We start from the raw sequence: 12968 nt of genomic DNA on the forward strand, positions 1-12968 counted from the left end.
TTGAGAGCTTCGCCTTTTGACTCAGCTCTCTCTTAACCACGACAGACCGTACAGCTCCTGCTTCACTGTAGACACCGCACCTATCCGCCTATCGATCTCTCGCTCCATTTTTCCCTCATTAGTGAACAAGATACTTGAACTCCTTCACTTGGGGCAGGACTTCCTCCCCGATCCGGAGAGGGAACTCTACCCTTTTCCGGCTCAAGACCATGGCCTCGGATTTAGAGGAACTGATCCTCATCCCGGCCACATCACACTTGGCTGCGAACCGCTCCAGTGAAAGTTGTAGACCATGACCTGATGAAGCCAATAGGACTGCATCATCTGCAAAAAGCAGAGACGCGATCCTAAGGTCACCAAAACGGATCCCCTCAATACCTTGGCTGCGCTTAGAAATTTTATCCATAAATGTTATGAACAGAATCGTGACAAAGGGCAACCTTGGCAGAGTCCAACTCTCACTGGGAATGAGCCTGACTTACTGCAGGCAATGCGGACCAAGCTCCGACACCGGTCATACAGGGACCTAACAGCCCGTATCAAAGGACCAGGTACCCCATACTCCCAGAGTAGCTTCCACAGGGTTCCCCGAGGGACGCAGTCCAACACCTTCTCCAAGTCCACAAAGCACATGTAGACTGGTTGGGTAATCTCCCACGCACCCTCCAGGACCCTGCTGAGGGTGTAGAGCTGGTCCAGTGTTCCACAACCAGGACAAAAACCACACTGTTCTTCCTGAATCTGAGGTTCGACTATCCAACCCTCTTCTCCAGAACCCCTGAATAGACCTTACCAGGGATGCTTAAGAGCATGATCCCCCTGTAGTTGGAACACACTCTATGGTCCCCCTTTTTGAATAGGGGGGCCACCACCCTGGTCTGCCAATCCAGGAGAACTGCCCCAATGTCCACGCAATATTGCAGAGTCGTGTAAGCCAACACAACCCTACAACATCCATAGCACCATCCACCTCTCCGAACTCCTCCCTCACCCAAGTTTTTGCCTCAGCGACCACCTGAGCCATATGCCGCTTGGACTGCTGATACCCATCAGCTGCTTCCAGGGTCCCACAGGCCAAAAAGACCTGATAGAACTCCTTCTTCAACCTGACAGCATCCCTCACCACCGGGTTCGAGGGTTGCCACCGTGAAAGGCACTGACAACCTTACAGCCACAGCGCCGATAAGCCGCCTCGACAATAAAAGCACTGAACATGGCCCACTCAGACTCCATGTCCCCCACCTCACCCAGAACTTGTTTGAAGTTCTCCCAGAGGTGGGAGTTAAAGTTCCGTCTCACGGGAGACTCTGTCAGATGTTCCCAGCAGACCCTCACAATACATTTGGGCCTGCCAGGTCTGACCAACATCTTTCCCCACCATCAGAGCCAACTCACCACCCGGTAGTGGTCTGTGGACAGCTCTGCCCCTCTCTTCACCCGAGTGTCCAAGACATGCGGATGCAGATCAGATGAGACAACAACAAAGTCAATCATCGAACTGTGACCTAAGGTGTCCTAGTGCCATGAGCAAATATGGACACCTTTATGTTTGATCATGGTGTTCGTTATGGACAATCCAAGACGAGCACAGAAGTCCAATAACAGAACACCACTCGGGTTCAGATCAGGGGGGCCATTCCTCCCAACCACACACCTCCAGGTCTCACTGTCATTGCCCACATGAGCATTGAAGTCCCCCAGCAGAACAAAGGAATCCCCAAGAGGCGTCTCTCCAGTATCCTTTCCAAGGACTCCAAAAAGGGTGGGTAAGCTGAACGGCCTTTTGGTGCATAAGCACAAACAACAGTCAGAACCTATCCCCCCACACGTAGGCAGAGGGAGGCTACCCTCTCGTTCACCGGGGTGAACCCCAACATACAGGTACCAAGATGGGAGGCAACAAGTATGCCCACTCCTGTTCAGCGCTTCTCACTGGGGCAACTCCAGAGTTGAAAAGTGTCCAACCCCTCTCAAGGAAACTGGTTCCAGAGCCAGAGCCATTCGTCAAGGTGAGTCCGACTATTTCTAGCCGGAACCTCTCAACCTCACACACCAGCTCAAGCTCCTTCCCCGCCAGAGAGGTCACATTCCACGTCCCAATAGCCAGCTTCTATAGCCGAGGATCAGACTGCCAAGGTCCCCGTCCTCGGTCACCACCCATCCCACATTGCACCTGACCCCTTTGGCCCCTCCCAAAGGTGGTGAGCCCATGGGAAGGGGGACCTACATCTCCTCTTTGGGCTGTGCCCAGCCAGGCTCCATGGGTAAAAGCCCGGCCACCAGGTGCTCACCAGCGTGCCCCACTCCCAGGCCCAGCTCCAGAATGGGGCCCCAGTGACCCACGTCCGGGTGAGGGAACATTGGTTCCATTAATTTTAATCTTCATAGAGGTCTTTGGGCTGCACTTTGTCTGGTTCCTCACCTAGGACCTGTCTGCCTTGGGTGACCCTACTATCAGCATGAAGCCCCTGACAGCATAGCTCCTAGGATCATTGGGACACTCAAACCCCTCCACAATGGTAAGGTGGCAGCAGTAAAAGTAATCATACCAGTGGTTTTGTCAGGCTGCTTTTTGAGCTTTATCACAGTGAAGAAAGCTAATTTCAATCTAACAATATTACTCTGTGCTTCCAGTTATGCACAGGGAACATTGTACACAGGAGAAGTTTGAATTATAGTCAATGGGACTTGAGTTCAACCACAACATATCAGATTTATTGATCTTTGTCACTTCATCATTCCATTAGATTCAGGTTTTAATCCTATAAGACCTTCAATTGAATACAACATGGCAAGACAATGTGGAGTAAAAATCTGACCACGCTAAAGAGCACAAGCTTTTCTGAATAAACAACATACCTCTCTTACACCATGAGTTAATAATTTTTATTTGGCATGCTGTAAGTGACACTAATTGCTCAAAGGTTGCATACATTGTAGAAATTATCTGGCTTAGTTTTGTGTTAAACATTGCAGAATCAATGCATTATTTATTTTTTGTCTCAAATTATATGATTTTCTAAAATAACATTCTTTGTGGAGTTACATATTTTTCCACAATAGCAACATAAATTAATCACCATAGAAATCAGCTCCAAACTGTGAGTAAATTAAAACATGGGAACCAGCTCTCTGCTACCCCTCCCCTGTTACATCCATCTATCCATTATCTTCCACTTATTCTGAAGTCGGGTCACGGGGGCAGCAGCTTGAGCAGGGAAGCCCATACATCTCTTTCCACAGCCAGCTCTTCTGGGAGGATTCCAAGGCGTTCTCAGGCCAACCAAGAGACAGTCTCTCCTGCATGTCCTAGGTCTTCCCCCGGGGTCTCCTCCCAGTCGGACATGCCCAAAGCACCTCCCTAGGGAGACGTCCAGGGGGCATCCTTACCAGTTGCCCAAACCACCTCAACTGGCTCCTCTCGGATGTGGAAAAGCAGTGGTTCTACTCTGAGTCTCTCCCGGAAAACTGAACTTCTCACTCTATCTCTAAGGGACAGTCCAGCTACCCTGCGGAGGAAACTCATTTTAACCGCCTGTATCTGTGATCTCATTCTTTCGGTCACTACCCAGAGCTTGTGACCAAAGGTGAGGGTAGGAACATAGACCGATTGATAAACAGAGAGTTTTGCCTTACAGCTCGGCTCTCTCTTCACCACAACAGACCAGTACAGAGTCCGCAATACTGCAGATGCTGCACCAATCCATCAGTCAATCTCACACTCCATTCTTCCCTCACTCATGAACAAAACCCAGAGATACTTGACCTCCTCCACTTGAGGCAGAACCTCACCCTCTAGCAGAGTGTTGTATGAATGGGTAAATGAGGGCACATATTGTAGTGGAAAGTGCTTTGAGTGTCTCGATAAGATAGAAAGGCGCTATATAAGTACAGTCCATTTACCATTTACCCTCGACCCAAAGAGAGCAATCCACCCTTTTCCTGTTCAGGACTATGATCTCAGATTTGGAGGTGTGATTCTCATCCTGGGCACAACTGGTAGAGCTACTGCCTCTCAGCGAGCAGGTCCTTGGTTCAAACCCTGGTCCAGGGGCCTTTCTGGGTGGAGTTTGCATGTTCTCTCTGTGCATGCGTGGGTTTTCTCCGGGTACTCTGGTTTCCTCCCTCAGACCAAAAACATGCATGTTAGGTTGATTGGTACCTCTAAATTGTCCCTAGGTGTGAGTGAGAGAGTGAATGTTTTTTTGGTCTCGTTTGTCTCTGTGTGGCCCTGTCATGGACTTGCGACCCATCCAGGGTGTACCCCGCCCCTCAGGGAAAAGATAATGGATGGATGGATGGATGGATGATTCTCATCCCAGCTGCTTCACACTCGGCTGCGAACTGCTCCAGTGAGAGCTGAAGCTCATAGCCCGATGACACCAACAGGACCACATCATCTGCAAAATCAGAGATGGAATCCTGAGGCCACCACCCAGAAAACCTCTGCCCACTGGTTGCACCGAGAAATTCTGTTCATAAAAGTTATGAACAGAATCGTGACAACGGGCTGCCCTGATGGAGTCCAACTCCCACCCTGAAGGGGTCTGACTTAATGCTGGCAATGCGAACCAAGCTATCGCACCACTTGTATAAGGACTGAACAGCCCATAGTAACGGACCCCCAATCCCGCACACATGGAGTCCCCCCCCCCCACACACACACACACAGTGTACCCCGAGGAACACGGTCGAATGCCTTCTCCAAGTCCACACACATGTAGACAAGATGGGCAAACTCTCATGACCCCCCGAGGACCCTAGTGAGTGTAAAGACCTGATCCAGTGTTCCACGTCCCCAACAGAACCATGTTGTTCCTCCTGGATCTGAGGTTCGACCAATGATCGGACTTGCTTCTCCAGTACCCCTGAATAGACCTTACTAGGTAGGCTGAGGAGAGTGATACCCCTATAATTGGAGCACACACTTTGATCCCCTTTTTTGAAGAGGGGAACCACCACCCCAGTCTGCCAATTCAGTGGCACTGCCCCCGATGTCCACACGGCATTGCAAAGGCATGTCAACCAAGACAGCTCCACAACATCCAGAGCCTTAAGGAAATCAGGGTGAATCTCATTCTCTCCCGGAGCCCTGCTGTCACAGAACTCTATAGCTAACTTGGCAACCTCAGCCACAGTTATGGATGGATCAATCCCAAAGTCCCCCAACTCATCTTCCTCTATGGAAGATGTGCTGGTGGGATTGAGAAGGTCCGAGAAGTATTACTTCCACCTCCCAATGACATCACTGGTTGAGATCAACAGCAGCCCACCTTAACTGAATACAGTGTTAGTAAAGGGCTGCTTTCCCCTCCTCAGCTGCCTAATGGTTTGCCAGAATCTTCTCTAGGCCAACCAAGAGTCGCTATCCAAGGTCTCACCGAACTCCTCCCACATCCGAGCTTTTGCCTCAGAAACAGCCAAGGCTATAGACCGCTTGGACCTCTGGTACTCCTCAGCTGCTTCCAGAGTCCCACTGGCCAACAAGGCCCGATAGGACTCCTCCTTCAGCTTGACAGCCTCCCTAAACCGGGGTGTTCACCACCAAGTTCATGGATGGCCTCCGTGAGAAGCACCAACAACCTTGCAGCCACAGCTCAAGGCAGCTACCTTGACAAGTGAGGCGCGGAACATGGCCCACTAAGACTCAATGTCCTACCTCAGCTCGGATGCGGTTAAAGCTCTCCTGGAGGTGCGAGTTGAAGATCTCTCTGATGGGTTCTTCTGCCAGGCATTCCCAGCAAACTCTCACTACACGTTTGGGTCTACCAGGTGTGTCCGGCATCTTCCCCCGCCATCTGATCCAACTCACTACCAGGTGGTGATCAGTTGACAGCTCAGCTCCTCTCTTCATCCGAGTGTCCAAAACAAACAGCCGCAAATCAGATGACATGACTATGGTCTATCATTGATCTATGTCCTAGGGCATCCTGGTGCCAAGTGCACTTATGGATACCCTTATGTTCAAACATGGTGTTTGTGATGGACAAACTATGACTAGCACAGAAGTCCATCAATAGAACACAGCTCGGGTTCAGATCAGAGAGGCCATTCCTCCCAATCACGCCCCCCCAGGTCACACTGTCATTACCCATGTGGGCATTGAAGTCCCCCAGCAGAATAAAGGAGTCCCCAGCTGGTGCACCTTCCAGCACCCCCTTCCAAGGACTCCAAGAAGGCCGGATACTCTGAACTGCCATTTGGTGCATAGGCACAGACAACAGTCAGAGTCGGTCCCCCCACCAGAAGGTGAAGGGAAGCCACCCTCTCATCTACCATACCATACAATTTTATTTATAAAGCACTTTAAACAGCAACAGGGCCAACCAAAGTGCTGTACAAACAGAAACAAACAGGAAAAGCACACAGCAACACAGCAACACAGCAACACATAACATAACGTAAAATCAAAATATAGAAACAAAATAATAGCAGATAATAACATAATGACTAACAGTGTGTTGCATACAGGTTCAACACAAATCATACAGTGATGAAAGCTACCGGGGAAAACTCCAACACACAGGCACTAAGTCAGGGGGCTACAAGTAGACCAACATCAGCTCGACACCTCGCACCATGGGCAACTCCAGAGTGGAATAAGTTCCAGCCCCTCTCAAGGAGATCGGTTCCAGAGCCCATGCTGTGCGTTGAGGTGAGCCCAACTACTTTGCATATCTAGTCAGTACCTCTCAACCTCATGCACAAGCTCAGGCTCCTTCCCCACCAGAGAGGTCCCGTTCCATGTTCCAAGAGCCAGCTTTGGCATCAGGCTCAGAGCACCAAAGTCCCCGCCTTTGGCCACTGCCCATGGCATCACGCACCCAACTTTTATGGCCCTTCCTGCAGTGGTGGATCCACAGGAAGGCAAACCCATGCTGCTCCTTCGAGCTGAGCCTGACCAGGCCCCATGGGTAGAGACCCGGTCACCAGGTGCTTGCTGACAAGCCCCTCCTCCAGGCCCGGCTCCAGGGTAGAGCCCCGGTAACCCACATCTGGGCAAGGGACACCGAGTTCCTTGCTGTGTCATGTCCATAAAAATCTTCTGAATCACTCTTTGTCTGGCCTGTCACCTAGGACCAATCTGCCTTGGGAGACCCTACCAGGGACAATCATAATTGCCCCCGACAGCATGGCTACTAGGATCATTCAAGCGCACAAACTCCTCCACCACAATAAGGTGGCGATTCAAGGAGGAACTATTTAATTATACAATAAAAGCTGCAATCCAATAAAAGCAATGCCATTAACCAAAGGTCATGTTTCTGCCAGACTGAGCTGTCTGCATGAGCAGAGACATTTGACATAAAGCTCCAACCTTTTCATTCAGTTTGTTGGATCCAGCCACCCCAAAGCTGAATGTGTGCTTAGGGTCTTTGTCTTGCTGCATGACCCACCTTCTCTTGAGATTCAGTTCATGGACAGATGTCCTGAATATCTAATTGTAATTTGTATATGTTTGCTCTCTAAGTTGTGTTGTAGTGCATCTATTATGTTAAACTTTTCTTTTATTTCTTCAAACTCTCTCTTCATAAATCTTCGTTCTTGCTCATATTTCTGACATTCCAGTATAACATGTTGTATTGTTTCATCCTGTCCTCAGTGCTCACATATTTTCCTGTGTTGTGTTTCTTTATTTGAAATAGTGAATAATTAAGTCCTGTATCCCATATCTCAATCTTGTTATTAATCTTTCCTCCTTTCTGTTTCTTCTTCCAGTTCTTGTTTCTCCTACTGCATCTTCCTTTTATTTATTCATCCCATCTTTTCTGCCATTCTTTCTTCAGTTTTTGTTTGATGCTACTTTTTGCCTCTGATTTACTTGTATTTACTGTGAAGTTAGTGTGATTTAGAGTTGCCTTCTTTGCCATCTTATCTGCCATCTCGTTTCCTTCTATTCCAATGTGTGCTAGTACTCATAAACATGTTATTGTTAATCCCATCCTTTGTTTTCTGAATAATGTGTAGAGTATTTCTAGTAATATGTCTGGCCTGCTGTCTGAATGATTGTACTTTTTAAACTCAATAATGTGGAACTTGAATCTTAACAATAATTTTCAGTCAGATCATCTGGACAGTTTTTTTTTTTTTGCTGAAACCTTTCACCTTCCATCCAGAAGGCTTCATCAGTCAAGGAAACGCACAACACAAAACTGATTCTTCCCCCAAACAGCTTACTCCAAACTGGAACAAACCAGTTATGTTCTAAGATGGCGTCTTTGGCACGCCTCCTCCTGTGGTGCTGGCCCTCTTCAGTTATGACTGTCGACGAGGAAGAGGGCCAGCACCACAGGAGGGGCGTGCCAAAGACGCCATCTTAGAACCAACATAACTGGTTTGTTCCACTTTGGAGTAAGCTGTTGGGGGAAGAATCAGTTTTATGTTGTGTGTTTCCTTGACTGATGAAGCCTTCCGGATGGAAGGTGAAATGTTTCAGCAAAAAAACAAACTGTCCAGATGTTTTATGTTTGGCCTGGTCAGTGCAGTTTATGACATATGCTATGAATAATATTAAGTTTTCAACTGGCATTGTGGTATTTTCCTCTGTTTGTTGTTTACTGGTACTTTGTTGTGGGTTTAGTCTCTCTTTTTGTCCGTCTCTCTTGGCTTTTGTTCTTTTACACTTTTGACTGCCTCTGCATTTGTGGTGTTTTTACTTATTTAGGCCCGAGCAGCAAAGCGCTGCAAAGGCCTATTGTAATCGCTCTGTTCAGGCCCGAGCTGCAATTTTTTTCCTGCCAAATGAATTGGCGTTTTGGGGGCCTTAACATATCCCAAAACTCACCAAATTTGGCGGACGCATCAGGACTGGTGAAAAATTATGTATTTTAAGCGTGTGGCAAAAATCGCAACAGAAACGGATCAAGAGCCCCACCTAGAAATTTTCAAAATACCCTCCACATTAACCTTAGAAGCATGAAATTTGGTACGCTTGTCCAATTCCCCAAGATGCACAGAAAAACCTCTGGCACCAACATTGTACTATAAACAGGAAGGTGACCATTTTGGAATGCCGGCCCAATTGTCACACCTTTTGGGCGGTTTACAGCCTCCGCATTTGAATGAACTCCTCCTTGGGATTTCGCTCAATCGGTTTCAAAGTTGGCCATTTTGGTCAAAAGGCATGGGGGACGCAAAGTTATCTAAACGGTTTGTTTCGGAGCATGATGGGGGGGCAGACCTCAAAGTTTGACATCTCGCCATGAAAAACGAAACGCTAGTAGCTACTACATGAAAACTGTCTGAGACATCAAATCTTCAGTGATTGATCCACATCTGGTCCCCTGCAAGACTGAATGGTCAAATCATGACATCACTTAAGCCACGCCCCCTGACAACAGGAAGTATAAAGTTTTACGTTGAACGAACCCTATCTGACCCCGTTACCTGATCAGCATGATAGTGTGTCAGGTGACCGAAGACATGTTGGTGTAACTTGCTTTCCAACACTGACAGTTTTGGGTGGAGCATGTGGGTGTGGTGGCATGGCGAAGTAAGACGTAATGCCGTCACCATACCTTTGGCTCTAAATTCCACAGTTTTGAACTGAGGTGCACCAAAATCAGTATGATCGATCATTATCCACCCTTTGAACAGGAAGCCATGATAAGTGGCCAATAGCCTCCACAGCACCCCCTAGAATATTTTAAAACTTAAACCCCAAGCCATTTTTGGACCGATAATTCTGAAACTCGGTGAACATCTGTATCTTCTCAGGACTGATGAAAAAGTCTCTTGGAGCCCTGGTCCAAAACCAACAGGAAGTTGGCCATTTGGGGGCATTTTGGGGCATTTCTAATTGCGAATTTTATTGAACTCCTCCTAGGAATTGTGAAGGATTGCCTTCAAACTTGGTTAATATGCCCTTAAGACATTGGAGAGTAAAAGTTATCAAAAGCTTGCATTTTCGTATATGGTAAAGGGGTGTGGCAAGCCCTCAAAGTTGCGCTTCACTCCATAAATTTCCAAACACTAGAACTTTAACATTGAAAGACCGAAATGCACGAAACTTGGCATGACTCATCCTTGTTGGATGCCGACGATCCACTGTGGTCATATTTTGACGTGATAAAAGCCCCTCCCCCTCGGAACAGGAAGTCTCTTTTTTAATTTGGAATGCTTCCTCTTTGACACCATTGACCTAATCAGGATGATCCTGTGTTAGAAGACAGATCATATGGTCTGACTTGATTTAAAGTGCAAAACAGAGGATGTGGGCATGGCGAATTCAGAAGTGACGCCTTTGCAATACGTTTGGCTCTAAATTGCACAGATTTCAGCCGAGGTGCACCAAAATCACTATAATCGATCATTATCCACCCCTTGAACAGGTATCCATGATAAGTGGCCAATAGCCTCCACAGTGCCCCCTACATTATTCCTACAGTTATAGCTCAGTGATACAACATCCGATCCGCACCAGATTTATTGTGTCATCAGTGAGGACTTTTACACACATTGATATTGTGGTTTAACATATGACTCTAGTGTGCCCCCTAGATTATTCCAACAGTTATATCTCAGTGAAATATCATCCAATATGTACCAGATTTTATGTGCGTGATCAGTGAGCACTTATAGACACATTGATATTGCTCTTTAACATTTGACTCAATGGCGCCCCTACATTATTCCAACAGTTATATCTCAGTGATACATCATCCAATCTGAACCAGAATTTTTGTGCATAATCAGTGACCATGTCTAGACACATTGATATTGTTGATTCATGACATCACTTAAGCCCCACCTACTCAGAGAAAAAACTGTAGATTATCGGTTGACACTTCCAGCTTCGCACTGTGCAAGATATTAGACTGAAACTTTGTTCGCTAATTGTTGATTACCACACATGACATGTTGAAAAGCATAAAGGAGGTGCTTGTCAAACTTTCACCACAAAAAAGGAAGTCACCATAACTCCTGTCTGGAAGGTCAGATTTTGCCTATACTTGTAAGACCTGCAGTTGGACAAGTAACGACATGGACGGAACGTGATGTCAAAGATTTGGGAAATGCGCCCCGTGGTGAATGCGTGCGGGATTGGCATAAGAGCCTTCGCGATGGCGACTGAGTGGACTAGCTGGAGCTCACGCGGTCGCAGTAAGGCCGGAGCAGCGCTTGGCCGCGAGGGCCTCCAATGCTACTTGCAGCTTTAATTTCACCTGTTGGATTTCTTTTGCTGTTTTCCTCACTTCACACCCCCCATTCACTCTATGTTGTCCTCCACAGTTACAACACTTCTCCTTTTCTTCTTTAAATTATTCTATCCTATGGTCTTCTCCACACTATGGACATCTCTGTTTACCTTTGCATGCTGTTGCAATGTGTCCATATCTCTGGCACTTGTAGCAGCGAATTGGTGGTGGGATGTAAGGTCTAACTTGAAACTTCTATTATCCTATTTTGACGTTTGCTGGTAAGGTTGTCTCTTCAAATTCAATCATTATAGATAAACTTCCTACTCTTTCCCCATTAACAGTTCTTGACAGTCTCTTTAAGTTGTTTACTTGTGCACCAACAATGTTTATTTTTATCTAAATCTTCATTTACTGGAATACCATAGGTCACTCTGCGAACCATTTTATTTTTTCCTATTACCTTTCTTTCCATAACCATTCTTTTACAGATGTTTTCGACGTGCAAAGCCTTATTTTTTTGTTCTTCAGTTTTACATGACACTAATAAGTTTCCATCTCTTAACATCTTCACAATTTCTACATCCCCAATCTTCTTTTTTTATTTATTTTGATATCAGGATAGGGCTTATGTTACCTGCCCTTCCTCATTTTTTAGTTTTAATAATATTTTAATTTCATTCCTCACTATTTTTCTTCTTACTATCCTTTCTTCATCTGAGCTGCTCCCTTCCAACTCTCTTTTATTACCCTGGCTGTCCTTCGTTCCTTCCTCCATTTTATTTCTTCCTCGTTCTCTCCCTCCATAGGCGTCGCAACCATTATATGTGAAGGGGACATGTCTGCCCCCCCACATTCAAAAAAACGTTCATTTGCCCCCCACACACACACTTTTACTATGAAACATTAGCTCAGATGGCGCTGTTTCTTTCTTCGTGAATGAATCCATCCATCCATTATCTTTTACCCCCTTCTTCCATTTTGGATCACGGGGGTTGCCGGTGTCCATGTCCGTCAATCATTGTGCGAGGGGCGGGGCACACCCTGGACAGGTTGCAAGTCCATCACAGGGCCACATAGAGACAAACAACCGTTCACTCTCTCACTCACACCTAGGGACAATTTAGAGTTACCAATCAGCCTAACATGCATGTTCTTGGTCTGTGGGAGGAAACTGGAGTACCCGGAGAAAACCCATGCATGCATGGAGAGAACATGCAAACTCCACCCAGAAAGGCCCCCCGGACCAGGATTTGAACCAGGGACCTGCTCGATGAGAGGCAGCAGCTCTACCAGTTGTGCCACCGTGCTGCCCGTGAACAAATCTATTCCACTTAATTAATAGGCAAATACTCTAAAATTCCACTCCAGGTTTTCCTGGTTACCTCCAACTCTCCACCAGCCTGCAGAGTGTTTCTCTTCTATGTCCCCTCCTGCCTCCGTAGAGAACTCTGTAAGATGCTGCAGGTGTAAGAAACGCTGCGTGTTCAGGTGCATTAAAGTTTAAATGTCCTTAAAACCCCACACCATATTGTCCTCAAGCTTCGTGAGAAACATCATTTACATGAGTAGGGTTGAACACAAGTAAAAAAGTCCAGTGGTGATGTTTTTTTATTTCTTTATAAACACAAATAGTGCCGATCTGTAGTGCATTATAGTTCAAATGTATTTAAAACAGCTGAATTTACACAAACTTGGTGAGAAACATGCTTTATCAATCAACCTTTATTTATACAGGTAAATCCCATTGAGCCTCGAGGACTCATTTACAAGAGAGACCTGATTTCAACAAAGAAAGATGACAACAATGGACAACAGCAACAACAATAA

At 46.6% G+C, this 12968-nt stretch overlaps 1 protein-coding gene across 1 annotated transcript in view; it reads left to right on the forward strand.

Annotated features, from left to right (window-relative positions):
- Positions 1–6910: 6910 nt before the first annotated feature.
- Positions 6911–12968, forward strand: part of LOC119407572 (palladin) — a 69229-nt gene continuing 63171 nt past the window's right edge. The window contains exon 1 of the mRNA XM_037674393.1: positions 6911–6973. Coding sequence (XP_037530321.1) covers positions 6911–6973 — 63 coding nt within the window. The remainder of the gene's footprint in view (positions 6974–12968) is intronic.

Source organism: Nematolebias whitei, chromosome 3 (assembly GCF_014905685.2).
Source record: "Nematolebias whitei isolate Nwh7 chromosome 3, NemWhi1, whole genome shotgun sequence".
Taxonomy (NCBI): Eukaryota; Metazoa; Chordata; class Actinopteri; order Cyprinodontiformes; family Rivulidae; genus Nematolebias; species Nematolebias whitei.